The 25,414-nt window shown below is 44.0% G+C and overlaps 1 protein-coding gene across 1 annotated transcript in view; it reads right to left on the bottom strand.

The window, feature by feature from the left end:
• Nucleotides 1–263: 263 nt before the first annotated feature.
• LOC137522908 (carcinoembryonic antigen-related cell adhesion molecule 19-like) overlaps nucleotides 264–25,414 on the bottom strand; it is an 80,590-nt gene continuing 55,439 nt past the window's right edge. The window contains exons 5-8 of the mRNA XM_068243050.1: nucleotides 14,421–14,488; nucleotides 11,811–11,840; nucleotides 3,590–3,654; nucleotides 264–456 (exon numbers count right to left, since the gene is read on the bottom strand). Of these exons, the coding sequence (XP_068099151.1) occupies nucleotides 3,592–3,654; nucleotides 11,811–11,840; nucleotides 14,421–14,488 (161 nt within the window). The 3' untranslated portion in view covers nucleotides 264–456; nucleotides 3,590–3,591. The remainder of the gene's footprint in view (nucleotides 457–3,589; nucleotides 3,655–11,810; nucleotides 11,841–14,420; nucleotides 14,489–25,414) is intronic.

Raw genomic sequence — 25,414 nt, 5'->3', positions numbered from 1 at the left:
AAAGCTAAAATCGAAACTGAGCCACAAGCAGGGGACCAGTGGGCTGAGTACGGGCGCGGGCACAAGGTGATTGCATGGGGCCGGTAGAAGCCCCAGGTAAGTGAAACTGCCTTTTTTTTTTTATAAGTATCCCTTTAAGTGTTGATGGCAAAGGTTCAATGGTAAAATATTTTACAAACTAAGAAAATACAGATATGGTAAAATATTAATATTTATTGTTATATTTTGTTAATGTCATAGCAACAATATTTAGCACTATACAAAAAATACACATTACTTATCTGAATACTTAACAAATAATAAACTATGAGAAATGAGGTGAAGAGAAACTGCCCAATCAAGCTTACACTGTAAAGAAAAGAAAAAAAATGTATAAGGTTAAAACACTGTCCAGGTGTAATCCTCCTTCTTCATGGATGGCAGTACAAACACATCATAGAAATCCAAGAGTAAGCCCTAAAGACAAATATCAATATGAAGAGGGTACATTAAAAAAAAATAAAAAAATAAATAAAATTATATATATATATATATATATATATATATATATATATATATATATATATATATATATTATTAATAACAATAGTTTGACTGCAGCATGATTGTTTGCCTATTTCCATTTTGGTAACTAATGACCTCCTGGAATTCTCACGTAAAAAGGGCTTTTGTGTTACTTATAACGTACACAGTGAGCTTATTTATTACAAACAGAATAGAATATTTTTTGTTTCCTTTTCAGTTAATGGGGTTCTTTCGCGAAAAAAATAGGCAGTTAAAAAATGTGACAGATGACAGGTTTTGGGCCAGTCCATCTTTTTAAGGGGGATTCTCAGGGCCTTCTTTGTTTTCAACAGCATTTCCTGAACAACAGTTTAACTGCCAAAATAGCAAGATACCAGCCTGCCTCCCTAATCACTTGCACACTATTATGTCAGTTAGATTTTGCAACTGTTGATCAGGAAATGCTGTTTAAAACAAAGAAAGCCCTGATAATCCCCCTTAAAAAGATGGACTGGCCCAAAACCTGTCATCTGTCACATTTTTTAACTGCCTACTTTTTTCGTGAAAGAACTCCTTTAAATGTGAAATTTTACTTTTTATTGGGGCTGATTCACAAAGGTTTTCTGTTGAATTATCTCACCTTACTAATTACCTCACCAGAGACTGAAGCCTAAAAAATTCTATCTTTTTAATAGCCAGTCCCGTTCAGCAATAATTCCATAGTTGAAACGCTGCATCACTGCAGCAGAACGAGGTTTATTCCCCCAAAATCCAGGGGCAAAATTCCACGACTTGGAAAAACAGTACTAGCTATTAAGAAGAGGGAATTTTTTAGGCTCCAGACTCTCTTTAACCACTTGAGGACCGTAGTGACCAGGCTATTTTTTTCAATTTAGGCCACTGCAGCTTAAAGACCTCAATGCAGGGCCACACAACTCAGCACAAAAGTGATCCCCCCACCCCTTTTCTGCCCATGAACAGAGCTTTCTTTTGGTGGGCTCTGATCGTTCCCAGAATGTTTATTTTATTATAAATTTTAATTGTTTTTTGTTAAATAAATATTGCTATTTTCTTTTCCCCAGAACGCACGTCGCTAGGGCTGAAGATCAGGGGCATTGTGCCCAGGATATCAGGGCAGATCATCATCAATCAGGGCAGATCATGCCCATCAATAGTTCTCCAAACCTGCTATGCCACTCGGAAGTCCCCTGGTCTGTTCATACCGCTATTCACTGTGATCCGCTGCAGACACAGCAGAGGACAGCAGCTGTGTAGAGTAAAGTGTGTCTGCCAGGATCGCAGCATGTGCAGCAGGCAGCTACGGACTACATCCACTACACTCTCTATCACAGCTCACGCATAGATACCATCTCCTTCCTCCTCCACTTCCTGCCTTTCACTGTGTGGAGGGGAGGGGAATACTCACAGTGGGAGAAGAGAGAGATGCCTGGGCTGACCAAATAAAAATAAAAAAAAAACATCCTATATGGTTGCAATGTATGATGAACAGATACTGGTGCTGTACTGTATGTGGTATCCAGTATATAACAGTATATAGGCAATAGACTGGTTGGATTGGTCAACTCTCCCTAAGTGGATTGGTCAGCTCTCCCTGTCTCCCTGTTTATCAGAGTGGTATGGAAGGATAGATTGTGCTGTACTCATAAATCACACCTCTTTCACCCTTCTGGCCCACCCTTGTATCCTATTTGCCTCTCAGATCTCGCACATATGCGCCTGTGCCAGTTCACTACAGTCCTCAGCAGCGAGATCTGAGAGTCGATAACAGGATAGGGCGTATCATTCAGCATCAATGACATCCGGCGTGTAAGACGACCCCTGACTTTGCATAGGATTTTCAAAGGTTAAAAAGTAGTCTTATACACCGGAATATACTGTAAGCTTTTTAAAACAAATCCATTAACTCATATTTACAACTTACTGCCAATAAAAGTTGGAAGCATCCTTTACTCTGCACTCAGATTACCAAGACTGCAGACATGAAAAGAGTTCCTAATCAGCGCAAAGAAAATTGGACCAAAAAGTTGTGCAAGCAAGGAGCAGTTGCTCAGATTATACATTCTGACAGGTCACCTTGAGCAAATGTCTTACTTTTGCACCAACTTTACTTTGCTTTATTTTTTCTTGCATTGGTTTTGAAAATCTTCCACTTTATGTTATAAGGGAAAAACTAGCCCCTCTCCCACAAAAACTTCCCAGATAGTTAAATAACGAAGACAGCCCATGAGGTCCCCAGAAAAAATGTCATGGGGGCCCCTGGAATCCAAACTTCTCCCCGCTGTAACTGATCTCCCCATGCACACACCTTTCCCTGATACACATGCAAAATAGCGCAGGGATCAGAGCAATATTTACCTGCTCCAGCACTGTGGGTCTCCTCCACGCATCACAGCCATACACTCTCGGCTGCCATTTGCCAGCTCCCAATCATGTGACTCGCATCGGTCATTTGATCAGGAGTCAGCGAATGGCAGCAGAGAGTGTGTGGCTGTGAAGCATGGAGGAGACCCACAGTGCTGGAGCAGGTAAATATTACTCTGGTCCTTGTGCTACTCTGCATGTGGGTAATGAGAGGGTGGAGGAGTGGGCCCCACAGCCCTTGGACCCCCAGCAGTTGCAGTGGTCGCATGGGCTATTGTTACGCCCCTGGAGGAAGACACTACCCAAATTAAATCAGGCTCAATGTTACAAGGCCCATAAAAAATGGCAAATATACTCTCTTTCTTTCTTTTTTTTATTTGATTCAATTTATTTTTAGACATTTATAACTGTGTGTTGAGCCATTTTGATGGGACAGCACATTTACACTGTTATACAAGCTGCACACTGACTACTTTATATTGTATCAAAGTGTCATATATTCAGTGTTGTCCCATGAAAAGATACAATAAAATATTTACCATAACTTTTAGAGCTGTACTCACTTTTTTTGATATACTGTATACATAAAAGATGCATCATGGCACTTTATTAAAAGGTAAACTAATGGTAAAGGAGCAAAGGTGATACTAACATTCAACAAATACAATAAGATAACATTAATATACAATAAGTATATTGTTACCTTTAGTAATTCCTATTAGCGCCAGCAATGGTATTATATATAGATCCATCCTTATGTGTTAATTCCTGTTTGTAAAAAAAAAGAAAAAATGAAAAAAGAAAATGGATTACAGTATATTTTTTAGATGGTGAAGTTGGGTAGCAGCAGGGCCAGATTTTACCATAAGGTACTGTAGGGACGTGCCCACAGGCACCTGATAATGAAAAGGTGGCTCACTCCCCTCTTCGAGTGCCTCCCCACTTCCATCCCTATGCAGAGTCCTGATGAGAGTGTAAATGAGAGCTCTTTCACATTCGGAGCTGATCCTTGCGTTTAAACGGATTGCTCCTAGGATGCATTTAGAAAGGTAACATTTAAGTCTATTTGATATAGACAAAGCATTCCAGAGTGTTACATTGTAGCGCATCTGAGAGCTTTGTATCGTCCAACACCAGCGTTTTCCCATCGGGTTAGTTAGAAGTATCGCCGCTGATCAGCATTGCACTGCCACTTTCTGACATCATGCCCCAGGTCATAAATGCGTGCAAGAAATTGGGGTTTGTGTACGTGTTATTTAATGTGATTTAATCAATGTTATTTAATGTGAAAGAGGCCTGAGAGGTTACTTACCTGGCCCTCGGCGTTCCACTGATGAGATCTCCCTTCAGCCGAGGGCACCTCTAGATACTTAATACTGAGGGTACTTCATACTATAATGCTACCTAATACTAAGGGACGCCTGTAGCTACCTATGACAGGCAAGGGAAGTAAGGGAGAAGTCACAGCTGGGACAGCCAGCACATTTGCGGTGCGGGTTAGCGGGGGTTTGTAGGTTTATGGAGGGCGAACTCTAGGGTTCCAGGAAATCTGTGCCTTTAGGCTCCTGTGATGTAAATTCGGGCCTGCGTGGGTAGCAGTGCAGCATTTGGAAGGCAAAGGAAGCAGTAATGGGAAGTAAATGAGAGTGTGGCACAGGAGGAGAGAGAGAGGAGGAGGAAAAGCTACAGCCACAAACTGCAGAGCAGCGCACTTGTGCAGACTTTCCACCTTTCGCTTTCCAGCTTTCTGCTTTCTACCCTCACCTTGGCCCGTACGCAATTACCTTTTTTCCTGAGTTTTCTCCTAGCAAAATAACACCTAGGAGAAAACTCAGGAGAAATAGTTAATTGTATATGGGCCCTTGGCCCATGTGCAATTGTTTTTTTCTCTTGAGTTTTCTTATAAGTGATACTTTCAAAATTGTCAGTAAAGTGCCTTTTAAACAGCATGCAAGAAAATACTAAAAATAATTTTGATAGTACTTTTTCATCAACTTTTTGGTACTTTTTCAGTTGAAAAATTATCTCCTGGGAGAAAACTCAGGCAAAAAAGGTAATTGCCCCTTGTGTCTGTTTGGGTATGTGATAAGCACACAATATCCTGTGCACACTCATCTCCACTAATGAAGGCAGGAGTATTATAGAGTACCTAGTTAAAGAGTGCTTAAAATATGTGCAAACATAAACAAATAAGTACGTTTTTTTTCTAGAGTAAAATGAGCCATAAATTCCTTTTCTCCTATGATGCTGTCACTTACAGTAGGTAGTAGAAATCCTACATAAGTGACAGGTTTTGGACTAGTCCATCTCTTCATAGGGGATTCATTTCTCAGCAAGGCTTTTATTCTTTATAAAGATATTCCCTAAAAAGGATTTAAAGAATAATGCTGGCCAGCTTCCCTGCTCGCTACACAGTTTTTTGGCAGTTGGACAGAGCAACTGCCATTCACTAACTGCTTTTGAAAATAAATAAATCCCTGAGAATCCACTATGAAGAGATGGACTAGTCCAAAACCTGTCGCTTCTGTCAGATTTCTACTGCCTACTGTAAGTGACAGCAACATAGGAGAAAAGTAATGTATGGCTCATTTTACTCTGGAAAAAAAATTAACTTCTTATTTGTGTATGTTTTAAATATTTTAAATTTTACAGTTTTTCGCCATAGTGCCCCTTTAAAATATAAAAGACAGAGCCTGTCATGGCTCAGTCCTAATGACGGAGAACTGGCAGGTGTATATGTGTGTGTGTGTGTGGGGGGGGGGGAGGGCGCTCAGGGTTCAATACCTAACTGTTCTGACATAATCCCTTGAGGTAGTTGATAGCTTCAACCTCCCATCATCCAAATCCCCCCCCCCCCATATTGCAGTTTGTTTTTAATAAAAATCTATGTGAGATCTCTGGCCCCACCTATCTGCTTTGCTGCAGCCCACCCCCGGCTTGGCAGCCATGGCCTAATTGGTGACCATGACTGTATTCCTGAGGAAGGGGGTGGAACATCAGTTGTGACCCAATTACATTAGATCTGGTAAGTATTTAAGCCTTCACGATTGTCAGTGAATCGCAAAGGCTTCTGTCCTGGAGGTGTACGCTCTCTCTGCCTTCTCCTCTTTAGAGTAAGCACTCTATCTTGCACTGGCTCACTCTATTTGGCAGTCTTTATCAGTGGCACGCCATGGCTGCATTCACTTTATTGTGTAGTTTGCACTCTTTTCAAATATTTTTTTTGCCATGTTTAAGGTGATACTTTTTCTATTCATTACTGCACTTTGTTTCTGGTGACCATCTATTCGATTTCCTTGTTACTGTCTGCAATGGCACTTTTCAGACATTTACCTTTATTGGTAATCTTATCTACCTCTTTCTGAATAATTATTGCACCAGCACTTCCTCTTGCTCTTACCCATATTGTTACACATTAGATTAATTTAAATTTGGAGGATTGAGCTTTATATATTTACCGTATTTTTCGGACCATAAGACACACTTTTTCTCCCCCATAAGTGGGGAGAAAAAGTCCCGCGTCTTATGGTCCAAAGGTAGCAAAAAATAGTAGTAAAATGCATTACACATATTGCAAAAACTGTTATTACTGTTGCGCTCTGTGAGTCTCTGTGCCTGCTGCACATCAATCATTCTCCTCGGCCATGCCGCCAATCATCTGCCCCCGTGCCCGCTCTTCAAGTCGCCGCCAATTACCCGCCTCCATGCCATCCGCAATAAGCCTCCGCCCGCTCTCCATACCATAATAATCTGCCTCCACCTGCTCCCCATACCGCAATAACCTACCTCCGCCCGCTCTCCATGCCACCTCCAATCCACCCTCTGTGCAGTTCGGCGTTCGGCGGCCAGTCGGGATGTACAGTAGTCCGCCCGCGTGTCCACCTCGTGTGCTTGCGTGATTGCCGCCGAAACTCCGCCTACCGCTGGATGTATCGCTAGATGGCTGGCCAAAAGTATGTTGGATCTCTGCCCAGCACTCTGACCTCTGCTTGATGCCGCTTGATGGTTGGGCGTAAGTACTGAAGATCTCCGCCCAGCACTTTGCCCTGCATGATTGATGGGTAAAAGACCGCACACCCCATTGTCACACAGCGCTTCTGTTAGTTCGCAGCAGCTTGTCATTGAGGTATGGTATGAGCTGCTAATATTATTGTAATGCTTGCTTGTAAAAATGTACTACCGTTACTGTAAATTGTATGCAGTACTGTAAGCCTCACAAATGCTGTATACTGTAATCACTGCCACCCAAAGCCATTAAAGATTTCAGAGCTGCTCTATCGTATATATTTGCCCATCATGCAGAGACTTTATGTTATTCAGCAATAACTTGTATTGTCGTGCAGTGTAAAGCACTCTCCAGCCTCTTCTCTTACCAGGCTAAAAGCTGTCAGCAAAGTTCAGTGTTGCATATGATGTGTTGATAACCATAAATAATGCAGAGATACTCTCTCTGCATGATGGGTATCCACATACCTTTATGCAACACTGAACTTTGCTGACAGCTTTTAGCCTGGTAAGAGAAGAGGCTGGAGTGTTTTACACTGCACAATAAGTTATTGCTGAATAACAGAGTCTCTGCATGATGGGCAAATATATGGTATGATAGAGCAGTTCTAAAATCTTTAATGGCTTTGGGTGGCAGTGATTACAGTATGTGTTGTACCTTAGATTGCTAGATAGCAGAGAGTCTCTGAATGACTAATGGGTACTGTTTTTGGGACACTGTCCTATGAGAGCACCTGATGGAATATAGGGGGATAATGAGAGCACCTGATGGAATATAGGGGGATAATGAGAGCACCTGATGGAATATGGGGGGAGTAATGAGAGCACCTGATGGGTTTTGGGGGTATGAGAGAACCTGAGTGAATATGGGTGTTATTGTGGTTCTATGCTGCATAAAATATTTTAGGACACTATTTGGTACAGAATCTTTTTTTTCTTCATTTTCCTTCTAAAAAACTAGGTGGGTCTTATGGTCCAGTGGGTCTTCTGGTCTGAAAAATACAGTGTATGCAACTTTGTAGTATTGCATTATTTATTCACCCCAGTTTCCAATTGTTTTAATGGTATTTTAATTCTGACCCTGTCATACTGTGTATTAATAAAGCTCATGTGTTACCATCATGTATTTGTGTGGTGCGGTTTCATGGGATCGCCTTTTCCCTCTTTGGTGTATGCAGTCTGCAAGTATTTCTGCCCAGATACAAATCCCAGCTCAGAAAAACCTGACTGTTATGAACGCGTACATCAAAAAAGGGCATCGGGAAAATAGGGCGCAGGGTGTAAACGATAAGCAGTAATACCATTTATAAAAATGTTGTGTTGTATTTTGTTTACAAATAATGTTTTACAAATTTAGAAATCATTAAATAATGTGTATGAAATCGCCAATTGTGAAAACGTTAATCTTCCCTGTTTCAAAAGTGAAACTTATAAATACGTTTGTTTAAAAAACGATAATATATGTTTAATCGTTATAATTGTATATTATTGTGAATAACCTTCATTCATTTGAAAATATTGTTTATAAAGATGATATAAATACAACTACGTTCGTAATAAATGTTGTAAAACATTAGTATGTATTACTAAAATATTACTAAAACTAAACCTAATCCTACTCTCACACAGAACCCTCCCTGTACCTACCCCTAACCCTAAGACCCCCGTGGTGGTGCCTAACCCTAACCACCCCCCTGGTGGTGCCTAACCCTAACACCCCCCTGGTGGTGCCTAACCTTAACCACCCCCCTGGTGGTGCCTAACCCTAAGACCCCCCTAGTGGTGCCTAACCCTAACCACCCCCCTGGTGGTGTATATTGTACTGTAACTATACCTAACCCTACTCTCACACAGAACCCTCCCTGTACCTATCCCTAACCCTAAGACCCCCCGGGTGGTGCCTAACCCTAACCACCCCCCTGGTGGTGCCTAACCCTAACCACCCCCCTGGTGGTGTATATTTGTGATGAATAGCGGAAAAGCCGCCGCGTGTACTGACAGCAAGGCGGCTGATTCCGCGTCTGATGCGGCGGTTTGTCCGCGTCAGCATGCGTCTGGTTTATCTGGAACTAATGGTGCACATGGGAAGAATGGCGTGAGGGCCGCCGCATGTTCTGACGGCAAGGCGGCGGATTCCACGTCCAGTGCGGCGGTTTCCCCGCAGCAACATGCGTCTGGGTTGTCTGGACCTAGTAGTGCACGCACGTGCGCGCAAGACAGGCTCTTTATACCAATAGGAGGAAGGTCAGCTGATCACAACGGTCAGCTGACTCCTGCTCAGCTTGTGACTGGTTGATGGGAGCTGGGCGGCGCTGTGGGGCACTTAACTATATATATCTCTTGCTGTTCAGTTGCTGGTTGTCTGGCGTTGCGAATGCTTCTGTGTTAGCACTCAGACCTTAGTCAGATCCTTTAGTGTGGTGGAACCAGGAGGACCTGGGAATCCACACTTAGCCAGTTACTGTTTATCATCTGTGTTATTCTCTAGCATAGTTCCAGGGTGTTGAGATCACGGCCCTCACACCCCAGACTAGGAATACTGTATATCATCTGTGTTATTCTCTAGCATAGTTCCAGGGTGTTGAGATCACGGCCCTCACACCCCAGACTAGGAATACTGTATATCATCTGTGTTATTCTCTAGCATAGTTCCAGGGTGTTGAGATCACGGCCCTCACACCCCAGTCTAGGAATACTGTATATCATCTGTGTTATTCTCTAGCATAGTTCCAGGGTGTTGAGACCACGGACCTCACACCCAGACTAGGCATTGTTTTTAAATCTGCTATGACCTATAGCTTTCCTGACTACTCCTTTGATCTCTGATTTGGTACTTAGCAGATCTGACACTCTGTTACCGACCCGGCCTGTCTGACCTTCTGGCTATCACTCTCCATTGGGTGTCCGGCCTGCCCGCAGGGGCCCCCTGCTCCGCAGAGGGGACACTGTCTCTTCTCAGTCAAGGGTCCTCCTCTTCAGGAGTCCTTGACTGCAGTAGAGTCTTCTTTACTTATTGGACCACCTGCTACCCCGGTGGTCCAAAGTTTACTGTTGCACCAAAACACTTACACGCTTCAGGTGTCTAGAGGTTAGACGTACTTGATTATTGGCGATTCTGCAGATCCTCAATAATCAGGTATATCTGTATTCTTGGGGATACTGCAGATCGCCAAGAATCAGATTCTCTCTCTGGTTGCTGACACCTATCGTTACAATATTGTACTGTAACTATACCTAACCCTACTCTCACACAGAACCCTCCCTGTACCTATCCCTAACCCCTAGACCCCCTGGTGGTGCCTAATCCTAAGAACCCCCTGGTGGTGCCTAACCCTAAGACCCCCCTGGTGGTGCCTAACCCTACCCCCTGGTGGTGCCTAACCCTAACCACCCTCCTTACTGATTGCTTTATTATGTGGATAATAATGTTTTACAAATAGTGAGTGTAAAAAATATATTGCAGTTTACGTTACGTACTAATCACTATATTTTTGTGAATAATAATGTTTTATAAACATTAAGGGATACAATTTTAAATAATTTTATTGTGTGGATAATAAGGTTTTACAAATAGTGACTGTAAAACATATATTGCAATCTACGTTACGTACTGATCGCTTTATTTTGTGCATAATAATGTTTTACAAACAGTATGGGATAAAATTTTAAATAATGTTTTAGTTAAATACAATAAATATGTTTAGTATTTTTATAATCGTTATTCGACACAGGCGCATTTTCTAAACTTAAATCATCACAAGCACAGTTATAAAACATTAAAAATCTCCGGGCGCCGTTTGTAAAACGTTAATAATCTCCGGTGCCCTTTTTTCCTGTTCGGCGCCCATTAAACTATATTTATTATGAGAGTGAATGGCGGCGCCCTTTTTGTCCACTAGCTGCTGGCGCCCTTTTTTCCTGTTACCGTTATGAACACTGCTGAACCCTGCTCACCTGCTGATGTTATCACAAGTCACCAACAGGTGGCTCTAGCTTTCCACCCTATCTGCAGTTCCCAGTTTCAACACAAGATGGAGGATCTCAGTCTGTTTCTCTGATCAGCAGGTGTTCCCTTGCAGTCAGTCACCTGGACTTCCCATTTTAAGGACAACCGAGGTGACATGTGACATGATGAGATAGACATAGTTACATAGTTACATAGTTATTTTGGTTGAAAAAAGACATACGTCCATCGAGTTCAACCAGTACAAAGTACATCTCCAGCCCGTCCCCCACATATCCCTGTTGATCCAGAGGAAGGCGAAAAAACCCCCACAAGGCATGGTCCAATTAGCCCCAAAAGGGAAAAATTCCTTCCTGACTCCAGATGGCAATCAGATAAAATCCCTGGATCAACATGTGTATGTACAGTGCCAAGCACATAAATGACTATGCTGTGTTCTTTTTTTTTCTTTCAATGCCTGAAAAAGGTTACAATCAGGTTTGCAAGTAACAGGTTGGGACTGGGTCAGACTACAGCATCACCCTCACTCATAAGTAATTACAGCTATAAAAATTGTCAATAGTTTATAGATTTGAGCTCTGGCATACTTTAATGAAGGTATTATCGAGCAGAGACAATAAAAACTAGATTAGATATAAAATAAAACTGTGGGATATCTAAAAAAGTCATTTTTAGGAGGAGGAGAATAGATACTATTATTTATCTCATCAGTTTATTTTCACCTTGAATGTCCTTTAAGACTGGCACACCCTTTGCAGTAGTGCAGAACTTCAGTTAGCTTGGCTCCTGTTGCTGGTTCTTCACTTCCTTGTACTCTGCTTTGCACTTGCTTATCCTGATCTGTTTGTGTATGACTTTGGCTTGCTTCCTGACCCTGCTCCTGTTACCTGACCCTGTACTGTGATTATATGAGTATTGTGACATTGTATATTTTGAATACAGTAACAGTGCTCACCTGGTAGACAGATTCTTGCCCCCGTTTCTCCTGCAAGTGAAAGATAAGATCCATGGTACATAAATAATGACACTATTAAAATGTAATATAAAACGCACTGCAGAGTGTCACTGTAATATTTCAATAAATTTTACTTCCAAATTAAGCGCATTGTAAAAAGTATATATCAGTGAATACACTGAGAAATTCAGACATTTGGTAATGGTCCATATCTGAATTGAAAACTGAAAAACACTTCAAAGTGTACCACATGACTTGAGTAAGGTGGTCTCATGCAGTGTTCCTCAACCCTTTCCTCAGGGCCCACCAACAGTGCATGTTTTGTGGAAATCCACAGCTAATCAGCTCTGCTGAGACACTAATTTCCTCACCTGTGCATGTTTGTGGTTTTCTGCAAAACATTACTGTTGGTGGGCTTTGAGGACAGGGTTGGGGAACTCTGTCATACAGCACTGGCACTTATGTTCTTTAGTGTTCATATTAAAGTATACCTGAGATGGGAAGGGGGGGATCTACACATATGTAGGGCTTCCTCCAGTCCCCTCCTTCCTTAAAGTGATCCTTAAGTCTAACAAAAAAAAATGAGATTTACTCACCTGGGGCTTCCCTCAGCCCCCTGCAGCCAATCGGTGCCCTCGCAGCCCCGCTCAGATGCTCCTGCACCCGCCGGCGAACACTTCCGGTTTGGCCGTCACCGGCCGACAGGCATGGGAACGCGAGTGATTCTCCGCGTTCCCAGCCATAATATCACCCCCTATGGTGCTATTGCGGCCTCCTGTATGTGACCAGTATGTGACTGGTCTAAAATGAATGACAATGAAATAATACATAATGGGAGTAGTTTACTAAGCCTCTTAAACCCCTTGTTCTCTATGTAGAGATGTCCCAAACATAGAATTTTCTGATCACAAACGGCAAAAGCGGACTTCCGAAAAGGAAGGCAAATCTGGCGAACCGCCATAGACTTCAATGGGCATGCCAGAGGGGGATCCATGCCAAAAGTCTCAACAAAAGTTATGGAGTTCACGCAAGGTCAGGGTTTAATCCCTAAAGATCAGAAATCACATTATGCACAGCTCTGGGTGTCAGTGGACTGTGGAGTGTCACAAACAGAGAAATGCAATGGTACTATCTTAATAGAGTGAAATAATAATGCACTGGAGTGGTTCTGTGCCTGCAACTTTAAGCGGAACTGTAGATCTAAAATAAAAACCTTGTTTCACTTACCTGGCCCCAGCAGCTGTCCTGTCCCGCGCCGCTCCTCAACGAGTCTCCGTTCGCCTGCCGCCAGCTACTTTCACTTTCGCCGCCGGGCCACTGCGCCTGCGTGGCTCCGGCCACGCGTATCCTTTCTTCACGTTCCCTGCTATTGCCGAGGAGAACGCAAAGAAAGGATACGCTTGGCCAGAGCCGCACTGGCATCGACTTACAAGTCGAGCTACGGGACAGAGCGGCGGCGGGGGAACGGAGACTCGTTGAGGAGCGGCGCGGGACAGGACAGCTGCTGGGGGCTTGGGGAAGCCCCAGGTAAGTGAACCAATGTTTTTATTTTAGATCTACAGTTCCGCTTTAATGAGGCAACAGCAGTAGTGTGCACACAGCTCTGGGTGTCAGTGGGCTGTGGAGTGTAACACACAAAAAAATACAATAGACTGATGTACCAACCCTCAAAAGGGTTGTTTCGGATATTCTCAGCAAGTGAGGAACAAGAACACAGGCCTAGCTAATGCTTTCCCTACCTATCTGCAGCAAGTCTGACCCTGCTCTCACTAACAGTCAGCTGCCAGCAAAGAATTAATCCAATATGGCCGCTGCAACTGCTTTTTGATAGGGGGGTGGGGGGTCCAGGAAGGGGTGCTAGCTGATTGGCTGCCATGTGTCAGCTGAGTGTAAGGTAAGAGGTCAAAGTTTAGTATAGGGGGCGAATTGAGCACGCCAAATGTTCACTGTTCGCCGCAAACAGCTAATGTTTGCAAAACACTGCTCGCTGGTGAACAGTTTGGGCCATCTCTATCTCTATGTAGTTTGGTTCAACACAGGAATTTTGGAGTGCACCCTTGAAAGCCGCATGGACCGTGTGAGTTGAGTTGTACCAACTCATATAGTCCATAAGACCAGGGACAATATGCAGAAGGGCAGAAAAGACAGGCGGGGAGAGATGGGTTTATTAAAATATGAGGGGTGCAGGCTACAGCTTGAGGGTTAGAACTGACATGTTACATATGGGAAATATGAGGGAGTTTGCAAGTCGTACTGCAGAAATAGGGCATAGTGAACCACAAGTGGGTTCAGGCTGCAGCAGAGGGGGTATATTGAAATATTGGGGGGTGCAGGTTGCAGCAAATGAAGACATAATGAAATATGGGGGGGAGGCACTGTGTACCAATGAGTTGTAGGACTGGTTGCACTATGGCAGTACTGCCTGCATGTGTGGGGGGGGAGGGTCACTTTTTAGGGCCATAGACAACATTTCAGTGGGGGTTCAGCTATCTATCTTCAATTGTATTATACCTTCTTACTGTCATTGAATTGCTTTATATGATTTTATTACATTTTATAAATAATTAATTTTATAAATAATTAACAATTCTGTAAGTGCAGAGCTGGTACCTGATTTCCAGGCATGGTCATTTCATACTGGCTTGATTGAAGAGCGTGTGCATTGACGTATACTGCACCTTTTGTTCCCCAAAGCAAAAGAAAGAAAAGGATAAAAATGCAAGGCCGACAATAAGCAGCTACATAGGTAACATTGCTGCACTGCTAATTATAAGTTTCATGAGAACTTAAAGAGCAACTTTATTGTATATAACTAAATGAATAAAACAGCTTATTTTTTAAATATTCATTTATAAATCACTTACTCAGTGTTTGCACATTGTAAAATCTTAAATCACGCTGATTAACATTCTTACTAATGACACAATTTTTACTACTGGCAAGGTGATTCATTATGAAATGTTTTTACTTTCCCTCAGTGAAGTGAGCAGGAACATTTTAGTCTAAGGAAAAAACTTGAGAATTATATGCGATTTGATCTGGTCAACCCAGCAACGTAAAGATTAATCCAAAGTAGTGTACATCATTGCCACTTCACTGTCGATAAGCAAATAGCAGGATGGATGGACATATACAGCAACATTTTGGAGCACAAAGCTCCTTTTTTGCATGCATGAAAAAAGGGCGCAGAGAAAAAAGGGCCTGGCTGGATAACAAAATGACGTCGGTGAATAACGAAATCTGATAACGATAAACATAGTTGTCAAACTTAGTTAGCGATAAATACCGTTGTAATAACAGACGGGAAATAATAACGAAAATATATGAACGTTAAAAATCGTTATGTAATTCAACAATACAGCTTAACCCAACCCTGCTCTCACACAGAACCCTCCATTGGTGGTGCCTAAAAGTAACCACTCCCCTGGTGTTGCCTAAACCTAATTACTCCTCCCCCTGGTGGTGCCTAACCCCCCCCCCGGTGGTGCCTAACCCTAACTACCCTCTTGGTGGTGCCTAACCCTAACCACCCCTGGTGTTGCCTAAAACTAACCGCTGCCTGGGTGGTGCCTAACCCTAACCACTCCCCCTGGTGGTGCCTAATCCTAACCACTTCCTCTGCAGAAACACACTTTTAAACATAGAAATTACAATATCTTTGGTAAAGTATAAAATCTTTGATAAAGTAAAATCTGTACATGCAAATGAAATAATATGACAAAAACTATAACGTTGCAAGCTTCTAAAATGATAACTACTTTAAAAACTCTAATGTTCTAAAGTTGTTAACGATATTTATCGCGGCACCCTTTTTCTGCTTTTCTGAGCTCTTGCTGAGCGCTTGTGATTGCTGAGCGCTTTCTGAGCACTTTTTAAAAATCGCTCCCATTCACTTTCATGAAAATCACAGTAAAAAACGATTGAGCAGATTGCATAAAGGGTGATTTTTTTACATGATTTTTACAGCGATTTTAATTAAGGTGAATGGGAGTGATTTAAAAAAAATGCTCAGAAAGCGCTCAGCAATCGCAAGCGCTCAGCAAGCACTCAGAAAAGCGCTTATAGTGTGGATACAGCCTTACTGAGTGCTCTGGGGCAAAAGGTTTCATGACATCATTGGATAGGCTAAACATCACTGGGAGGGCGGGGTTACATAAAACTTTACAGCAATATATATATATATAATGTTTGCTAAGATCGTGATAATTAAGGTCAAAATGGAGACCCTTAATAAGTTATTATGTTCTGCTATGCGTCACTACAGTTACACTTTAAAACATGGTTCATGTCTCACATCTTGTTATTTTACTGTCCCCGAGCAGTGTTGCGTGCACATTTTCGGCAAAGTCATTTTCATCGAAATCGCTTTTTTCCAGTTTCAAAAAATGTTCATGCCAAATGCTTGTATTTTCACGTTTTGCATTTTTCGAGAATTTTTTTTTTTACTGTTCTGTGGAGTTAAAGGGACTCCGAGCAGTGCAGAAACTATGGAAAGTTGCATACCATTTTGAAGCTCTCTTTTTCCTCTTTCCAACGATATATAAACTGCCACCCTACGCCTTTTAGTTTTCGTTATTTTCGCGATCAAATTCACATTCGCGATCGAAAATAACGAAAACTAAAAGGCGTAGGGCGGCAGTTTAGGTGTCGTTGGAAAGAGGAGAAAGAGAGCTTCAAAATGATATGCATCTTTCCATAGTTTCTGCACTGCTCGGAGTCCCTTTAATTACTCATGTAAGAATATTAATTTGTGATTCAAAGCAGTGTACTATTCCTAATGCACATTACACTTGCTGTGATTTTAAGTCTGTTTGCAAATTATGCACATTGAAGACTTTTGCATACGGTAACTATGTGTGTAGAAATATTTTTATGAAAGTATTATGTTATTTTAAAGTGTTCCAGAGATGATGAATCATAAAAGTTTTATACTTACCTGGGGCTTCCTCCAGCCCCATCCACATGGATCACTCCCATGCCGCTATCCTCGGTCTTCTCCGTCTTCAGTATCGGGTCTCGTCTGCACAGTACTATTTTCCCCTGGAGAGAGATGGAGGTAGATTGCCATCTGGAGTCGGGAAGGAATTTTTCCCTTTAGGGGCTAATTGGACCATGCCTTGTAAGGGTTTTTTCGCCTTCCTCTGGATCAACAGGGATATGTGAGGGAGCAGGCTGGTGTTGTACTTTATACTGGTTGAACTCGATGGACGTATGTCTTTGTTCAACCAAAATAACTATGTAACTATGTAACTATGTAGCACACTGCACTTGTGCAGACTGGCTGAACTTATAGGACCTGTTAATAAAGACAGAGAAGACTGAGGACGGCAGTGTGGGATCGATCCATTCGGATGGGGCTGGAGAAAGCCCCAGGTATGTATAAAACTTTTAAGATTCATTGTCTCTGGTTTTCTTTAAACAAAAGCTTAGTTTTCCTGTTGCACCCATACTACTAAGCATTATCTGTGGGACTACAAAACTTTTGAGTGCTGCATAAATGGGCAAATAAACAGTGAGGGGCAATAAATATAAATTTTATACTAATCTTTGTGGACTTACCATTTTTTGAGATGTTTTCATAATAATCTGTTGACTGCAGGTCATCTGAACGCCTAAGCATAGAAGAGGTTGTGGGTTTATAATAATAAAGTAAAAGTAAATTTACTAAAACTGTGTATTTAGAGTTCTGATTCATGGAGACCAGTGCTGCTCATCCAATATTCGGGTATTCAAACTACTCAGATAATCCAAACTTTTTCCACTATCCAAATTTTGGATCGGATTCCGGATATCTGTGTAAATATTGGGTTCGGATATCCGATTCTACTCGGATACCAAAAAGTTCAGATTCAGATATCCGATTCGGATCCGGATATCTGGGTATCCGGATCCAAATTCGGATTTTGAAAAGGGGTATCAGAGCAGCACTGATGGAGACTTCCAATTAGCACAGTTGTATTCCATCTAGTGTTGGGTGAACAGTGTTCGCCACTGTTCGGGTTCTGCAGAACATCACCCTGTTCGGGTGATGTTCGAGTTCGGCCGAACACCTGATGGTGTTCGGCCAAACCGTTCGGCCACATGGCCGAACTAAGAGCGCATGGCCGAACGTTCCCCGAACGTTCGGCTAGCGCTGTGATTGGCCGAACGGGTCACGTGGTTCGGACCCGAACGCGCTCTGATTGGCCGAACGGTCACGTGGTTCGGGTAAATAAATACCCGAACCATGTCATATCTCTGCCATTTGTCTGTGGGTTTAGCTTTGGGTAGGCAGGCAGGGTAGTTCGCTCTCCAGCCACGCTAGCCAGGGTCCCCCCCAGTCATTGTGTGTCGCTGCTGGGAACAGTAGTACACCGCTCGCTCAGCCACACTATATATAGCATTGTTTACTGCCACTGTGTACCTCGCTCAGCCACACTATATATAGCATTGTGTTTACTGCCACTCTGTGTACACGGCTCAGCCAGACTATATAGCATTGTGTGTACTGCCACTGTGTACCTCGCTCAGCCACGCTATATATAGCATTGTGTTTACTGCCACTCTGTGTACACGGCTCAGCCAGACTATATAGCATTGTGTGTACTGCCACTGTGTACCTCGCTCAGCCACGCTATATATAGCATTGTGTTTACTGCCACTCTGTGTACACCGCTCAGCCAGACTATATAGCATTGTGTGTACTGCCACTCTGTGTACACGGCTCAGCCAGACTATATAGCATTGTGTGTACTGCCACTCTGTGTACACCGCTCAGCCAGACTATATAGCATTGTGTGTACTGCCACTCTGTGTACACGGCTCAGCCAGACTATATAGCATTGTGTGTACTGCCGCTCTGTGTACACCGCTCAGCCAGACTATATAGCATTGTTTACTGCCACTCTGTGTACACGGCTCAGCCAGACTATATAGCATTGTTTACTGCCACTCTGTGTACACCGCACAGCCAGACTATATAGCATTGTGTGTACTGCCACTCTGTGTACACCGCTCAGCCAGACTATATAGCATTGTGTGTACTGCCACTGTGTACCTCGCTCAGCCACGCTATATATAGCATTGTGTTTACTGCCACTCTGTGTACACCGCTCAGCCAGACTATATAGCATTGTGTGTACTGCCACTCTGTGTACACGGCTCAGCCAGACTATATAGCATTGTGTGTACTGCCACTGTGTACCTCGCTCAGCCACGCTATATATAGCATTGTGTTTACTGCCACTCTGTGTACACCGCTCAGCCAGACTATATAGCATTGTGTGTACTGCCACTCTGTGTACACGGCTCAGCCAGACTATATAGCATTGTGTGTACTGCCACTCTGTGTACACCGCTCAGCCAGACTATATAGCATTGTGTGTACTGCCACTCTGTGTACACGGCTCAGCCAGACTATATAGCATTGTGTGTACTGCCGCTCTGTGTACACCGCTCAGCCAGACTATATAGCATTGTTTACTGCCACTCTGTGTACACGGCTCAGCCAGACTATATAGCATTGTTTACTGCCACTCTGTGTACACCGCACAGCCAGACTATATAGCATTGTGTGTACTGCCACTCTGTGTACACCGCTCAGCCAGACTATATAGCATTGCGTACTCTGCCAGTCAGTATATTGCTGGGATCAGTAATACTCCACTCACCGCCAACCACTATATGAGCTCACCATGAGTTCCTCAGAGACCTCCGCTGTGAGCAGCACTCCCAACAACAGCAACAGCCAACGCCCCACGCAAGCTATAACATCCACCCCAGCAGCCAGTGGTCAGCAGCAGCCCTCCCCGGAGGAGAACGTTGTGTCCATCGGTCCGTCGCCAGAGCGATTAATGAGGGCTGCCATTGAGGAGATGATGGGGCCTGATGTGGAGGAGGAGGTCTGGCTCAGGCCAGCATCCCAAGTTAATGTTGAGGACGATGAGGGGTCTGTGTCTGGGGATGTTGGGGTGGCAGAGGTGGTGGGTGGGTCAGACTCAGTAGAAGAGTTGTATGATAAGGAGGATGATCGGGACCATCTGTTTGTGCCTCAGAGTCCGACCCCGGAAAACATGTTGTTTCGTGTGTTTAGGTACTAAAATCTGCGTTCCCACTTCCCAGTACTGCCCGCAGTGCCCGGGTCCACGGATCCATATAATTTTTTCGGCAGCACTATCAAACTGTGGTACTATGAGTGAGTTGCCATGGTCCTTCTGTGCTGCCTGTCACACTCACCGTCTGTCTGCAGATGGATTGTTCAACACAGCTACGCCATCTGACATGTAGTCCTGGACCTTGACCATCTTCTCCAGGCGATTGGTGTTGGAGGACGTGGAACTGCCCGATTGCTGTTCTGTGGGCTGCTGCATGGGTGTCAGAAAATGTTCCCACTCCAAGGACACTGCCAATACCATTCCCTTTTCGGCACTAGCAGCAGCTTGTGTTCTTTGCTGCCCTCCTGGTCCTCCTGAGTTTGCTGAAGTCAGTCTGTCGGCGTACAACTGGCTAGAGAAGGAGGAGGATGTCAATCTCCTCTCTAAAGTCTCCATCCTCAAGGGCCTGCTGGAATTGTTCCATTTTTGACCTGTCTGACACTTTCTTCAATCAGTTTTTTAACATTGTGTTTGTATAAACTGGGTATAAACCCAGTAATTGGTGTTGTCCAGATTCCAGAATAATGAATAATAATGAATAGTGAATAATGCGCGGGTCGCGTTCAATGCAGTCTAGCATGAATTGAGCCATGTGTGCCAGAGAGTCCTGCCAGACTCCTCTGTCTTCATGTTCTTGTGAGCGTTGTGATTGTTGTGATGCACCATATTCGTCACCAGCATCACTTTCTTCCTCTTCTGCTGTCCATTCCCGCTAAATTGTGGAAGTCCAACGTGCACCGCTCTGTCCCTCGGCAGTGGGGGCATCCAATTCCTGCTCCAACTCCAGCTGTTCCTCGTCCTGTTCTTTGTCATAGCTGGGACCAGCGTTTCCTGAGGCAGGTTGCCTGATGTTGGTATCATCACGCTGATCGTTTTCATCTTCAGAATCCCCCACTTGCATCATGCCAGCGGTTTCCATCTTCAACATTGATTTCTTCAGTAAACACAGCAGTGGTATTGTAATGCTGACTGTAGAGTTGTCACTGCTCAGTCACGCAACGTGGATTGCTCAAAATTTTGGAGGACTTGGCAGAGATCCAACATGGTGGCCCAATCAGATCCACAGAAGCTTGGTAGCTAGCTGCTGGAATGCGCCTCGGCACTGCGCAAAAGCGTGCTAGCATGTGCAGCGTAGAATTCCAGCGCGTAGGGAGGGACATCACCCAGCGAGCGATGGTGCGCTAGATTAAAGCGCTCCTGCATCTCTTGGTGAGTCCTTCAGAAGCGGTACTGGACTTTTAACAATGTTTTTTTTTTCCTTCGACAGAAGATCTGCCACGTTGGAGTGAGGAGGACGCCGCCGACCCCGGCACCAAGCTGAACCCCGGCGAACTCCAAGCAGAGGATCTTCAGGAACCCTCAAGGCTTTGAGCAAGCTGAGGAGGATCAGCAGTCCCGACGAGACCTCTCCTCATATGCGACTGAGTGCAGTGGAGCTCCCCAGAACAACCTCTCGGTTGTCACTTTGTCACTGGTCACTTTGTCACTTTGTCATTTTGTCACTTGTCACTTTGTCACTTGTCACTTTGTCACTTGTCACTTTGTCATTTTGTCACTTTGTCACTTGTCACTTTGTCACTTGTCACTTGTCACTTTGTCACTTGTCACTTTGTCATTTTGTCACTTTGTCATTTTGTCACTTTGTCACTTTGTCACTGGTCACTTTGTCACTTTTCACTTGGTCACTTGTCACTTGGTCACTTGGTCACTTGTCCAGATGATCTCGGTACACCTCCTGCGATTCGAATTCCTGCACACATTGCTCTGGGATTTGGGTGTGATGAATGATGCATCTAACTGGCCACCGGAGGCAATTAAGGCCTTCAAAACATTGAAAGCAGCTTTCTGTTCCGCCTCCATTTTGCGTCATGTTGAGTTGTTGACGTCATGTTCGAACTCCAAGCAGAGGATCTTCAGGAACCCTCAAGGCTTTGAGCAAGCTGAGGAGGATCAGCAGTCCCGACGAGACCTCTCCTCATATGCGACTGAGTGCAGTGGAGCTCCCCAGAACAACCTCTCAGTTGTCACTTTGTCACTGGTCACTTTGTCACTTTGTCATTTTGTCACTTGTCACTTTGTCACTTGTCACTTTGTCACTTTGTCACTTTGTCACTGGTCACTTTGTCACTTTTCACTTGGTCACTTGTCACTTGGTCACTTGGTCACTTGTCCAGATGATCTCGGTACACCTCCTGCGATTCGAATTCCTGCACACATTGCTCTGGGATTTGGGTGTGATGAATGATGCATCTAACTGGCCACCGGAGGCAATTAAGGCCTTCAAAACATTGAAAGCAGCTTTCTGTTCCGCCTCCATTTTGCGTCATGTTGAGTTGTTGACGTCATGTTCGAACTCCAAGCAGAGGATCTTCAGGAACCCTCAAGGCTTTGAGCAAGCTGAGGAGGATCAGCAGTCCCGACGAGACCTCTCCTCATATGCGACTGAGTGCAGTGGAGCTCCCCAGAACAACCTCTCAGTTGTCACTTTGTCACTGGTCACTTTGTCACTTTGTCATTTTGTCACTTGTCACTTTGTCACTTGTCACTTTGTCACTTGTCACTTTGTCATTTTGTCACTTTGTCACTTTGTCACTTGTCACTTGTCACTTTGTCACTTTGTCATTTTGTCACTTTGTCACTTTGTCATTTTGTCACTTTGTCACTTTGTCACTGGTCACTTTGTCACTTTTCACTTGGTCACTTGTCACTTGGTCACTTGGTCACTTGTCCAGATGATCTCGGTACACCTCCTGCGATTCAAATTCCTGCACACATTGCTCTGGGATTTGGGTGTGATGAATGATGCATCTAACTGGCCACCGGAGGCAATTAAGGCCTTCAAAACATTGAAAGCAGCTTTCTGTTCCGCCTCCATTTTGCGTCATGTTGAGTTGTTGACGTCATGTTCATCCTCGGCCTCGCCTTGCATTTCAGTGCGAGGTGCATTTTCCACAGAAAAAGGTTGTGAATCCGGGCACAACATTTGTGGCTGTTCCATTGACCTTTCACAGGTAGAAGATTGTGGGGGTGGGAATAGCTCCTCCGAATAGCCCATTGTGTCCTGAAAACTACTCATTGCATTGCTTTGCGCACACATTTTTTTGTCCTCATGCAAGGCCTGAGTTGCACCTGAAAGCGTGGCCTTCTCCTCCTGCGCCTCCTCCTGTTCCATCACGTCTGCTGCTGCTGGGTTAGCGTTGACGCCCGGTCCCTGTTTATTGAACCTCTTATCTTTATTACATTTATGACTGCATGGCGGTAAAAAGCATGCTATCCGCACGCTTCTTGTCCTCATGCAAGGCCTGGGTTGTTGTGTCTCAAAAAGCGTGGCCTTCTCCTCCTGCGCCACCCTCCTCTTGTTCCATCGCGTGTGCTGCTGCTGGGTTAGCGTTTCCGGTCCCTTTTCCTGGAACCTCTTCTCTGTATTACATTTATGACTGCATGGCGACAAAAAGCATGTTACCTGTGCAAAGAAACATGACATTTTCCACATTTAAAAGACAGTTTTTCCTTTGAAACTTTACAATCAATTTTCTCAAAAACTATAAGCTCTTTTTCAAATATTTTTTTTCCTCTTGTATCCACTCCCAAGGTGCACATACCCTGCTAATTTGGGGTATGTAGCATGTAAGGAAGCTTTACAAAGCACGAAAGTTCAGGTCCCCATTGACTTCCATTATGTTCGGAGTTCGGCGCGAACACCCGAACATCGCGGCGATGTTCGGCGAACGTTCGCGAACCCGAACATCTAGGTGTTCGCCCAACACTAATTCCATCCATGGGATTTAAGGGTTATTACAGGTAAGTAAATGAGGTTTACTGCCTTGTACGCTAACCCGTGTCTTCTTCCCTAATGTCTCCAACCCATTACCCTCTAGACTGTAAACTTGCAAGGGCACAGACCTCCTTCCTAATGTGGGGGCGTAACTAGAGGAGAGCAGCCCAGCAATCGGAGGGGCCCCCAACGCAGCTAGTTTGGGGCCTCAACTACTAACCTTCCCTTCCTCTCATACAGGAAAATATACTTCAGATCAGATGTTTTTGTGGCTACTCTTATTATTAGTGTGAATGGCCACATGATGGCCACACTTGTTTTATGACCTATGTGAGATGGGCCCTAATGGCCCATACTCACGAGGGACTTTTGTCGCCTCAACACGCGGCGCGCGCGTGTTGCGGCGACAGGTCGCCCGTGAGTATGGGCCGTCGCACGCGCGCGCACCCCGAACTGTCGCCCGCCGCTCTTGTCGCCATGCGATTGAAAGTTTCAATCGCATGGCAACAGTCGCCGCCGCACCTCCGCCGCAACTGTCGCTAGTCCGCGTGAGTACGCGGACTAGCGACAGCAACCTCCATAGAGGTGAATGAAGCTTCCGGCGGGGGGAGGAGGAACGTCGGCGACAGCTTCCGTCTCGCCGCTGGTCCCTCTTCCGCGTGTGTACGCGGAGGGACCTGGAGAGAAGCTGTCGCCGGCCTGTCGCTAGCACGCTCACGTGTGCTGGCGACAGGCCACTTCTGCAGCCCGTGAGTACGGGCCATTAGGCTGTAAAGGACACCAAGAGGAGGCAAGGTAAGTTTTGTGAATATTAGGGGGCAACAAAGTTTTCCTGGGGCCCAATGAAGTGTAGTAACACCTCTGTCCTAATGTTTCTTATTCAGCATTAATTTATCAACATGCACTAGCATTGGTGATTTCTCAAACCACACAACTATGTATGTACTTGTATTTGTGTTACTGGATGTCATGATTGCACATAGATTTGAATGTCTCATGTATCTATGCTTCCCTATCTATGCCTCCCACTATTTGTTTTGCACTATGTACAGCACTATGGGAGATGTTGATGTTGTAAAAGAAAAAAAAATATATATATAAATGCATCCAATCCATAAATGCAAACAAAAACAAAATATTTTTCTTTATGGGAGTCGAGATCCATTTGGTAGCTATAGGGACATGCTATGTGTAGGATTAGTGCTGATACAGACTGCTGTACTAAGGCAGGTTGTTTTGTTTAGGATTAGATTGTAAGCTCATCTGAGGGACAGCTAGGGACATGACTATATACTGTATACTCTACAGCGTTGCAAAAAATGCCAGCACTACAGAAATACTAAATAATAAAATGTACTGTAGAAGGGCTCTTTCACACCAAAAATCGCAAAACACAATTGCACATTTTTCGCTATGTTGGTTTCAATCAAAATGCAGAATAAATGCAGCCTTTTAGAAAATCTAATTCAGTATGAATGCATTCCCATGATTCCAATAGTAACTTAACAGTACTTGCATTTAGAAAATCACAAGCCTTTTCAAAAACAAAATGGAATGCAGCCAGTGTGAAAGAGCCCTGCTTTGAATTAGTTAAAAGCCTATCCATTGACACGTTTTTGAGCATATTTGCTTACCTGTTTTATATAAGTGTGTGTGTGTGTGTGTGTGTGTGTGTGTGTGTGTGTGTGTGTGTGTGT

This window comes from Hyperolius riggenbachi, chromosome 6 (genome assembly GCF_040937935.1).
Source record: "Hyperolius riggenbachi isolate aHypRig1 chromosome 6, aHypRig1.pri, whole genome shotgun sequence".
Taxonomy (NCBI): domain Eukaryota; kingdom Metazoa; phylum Chordata; class Amphibia; order Anura; family Hyperoliidae; genus Hyperolius; species Hyperolius riggenbachi.
The sequence above is the reverse complement of the archived record's forward strand: the minus strand, read 5'-3'. Positions and strand labels throughout refer to the sequence as shown.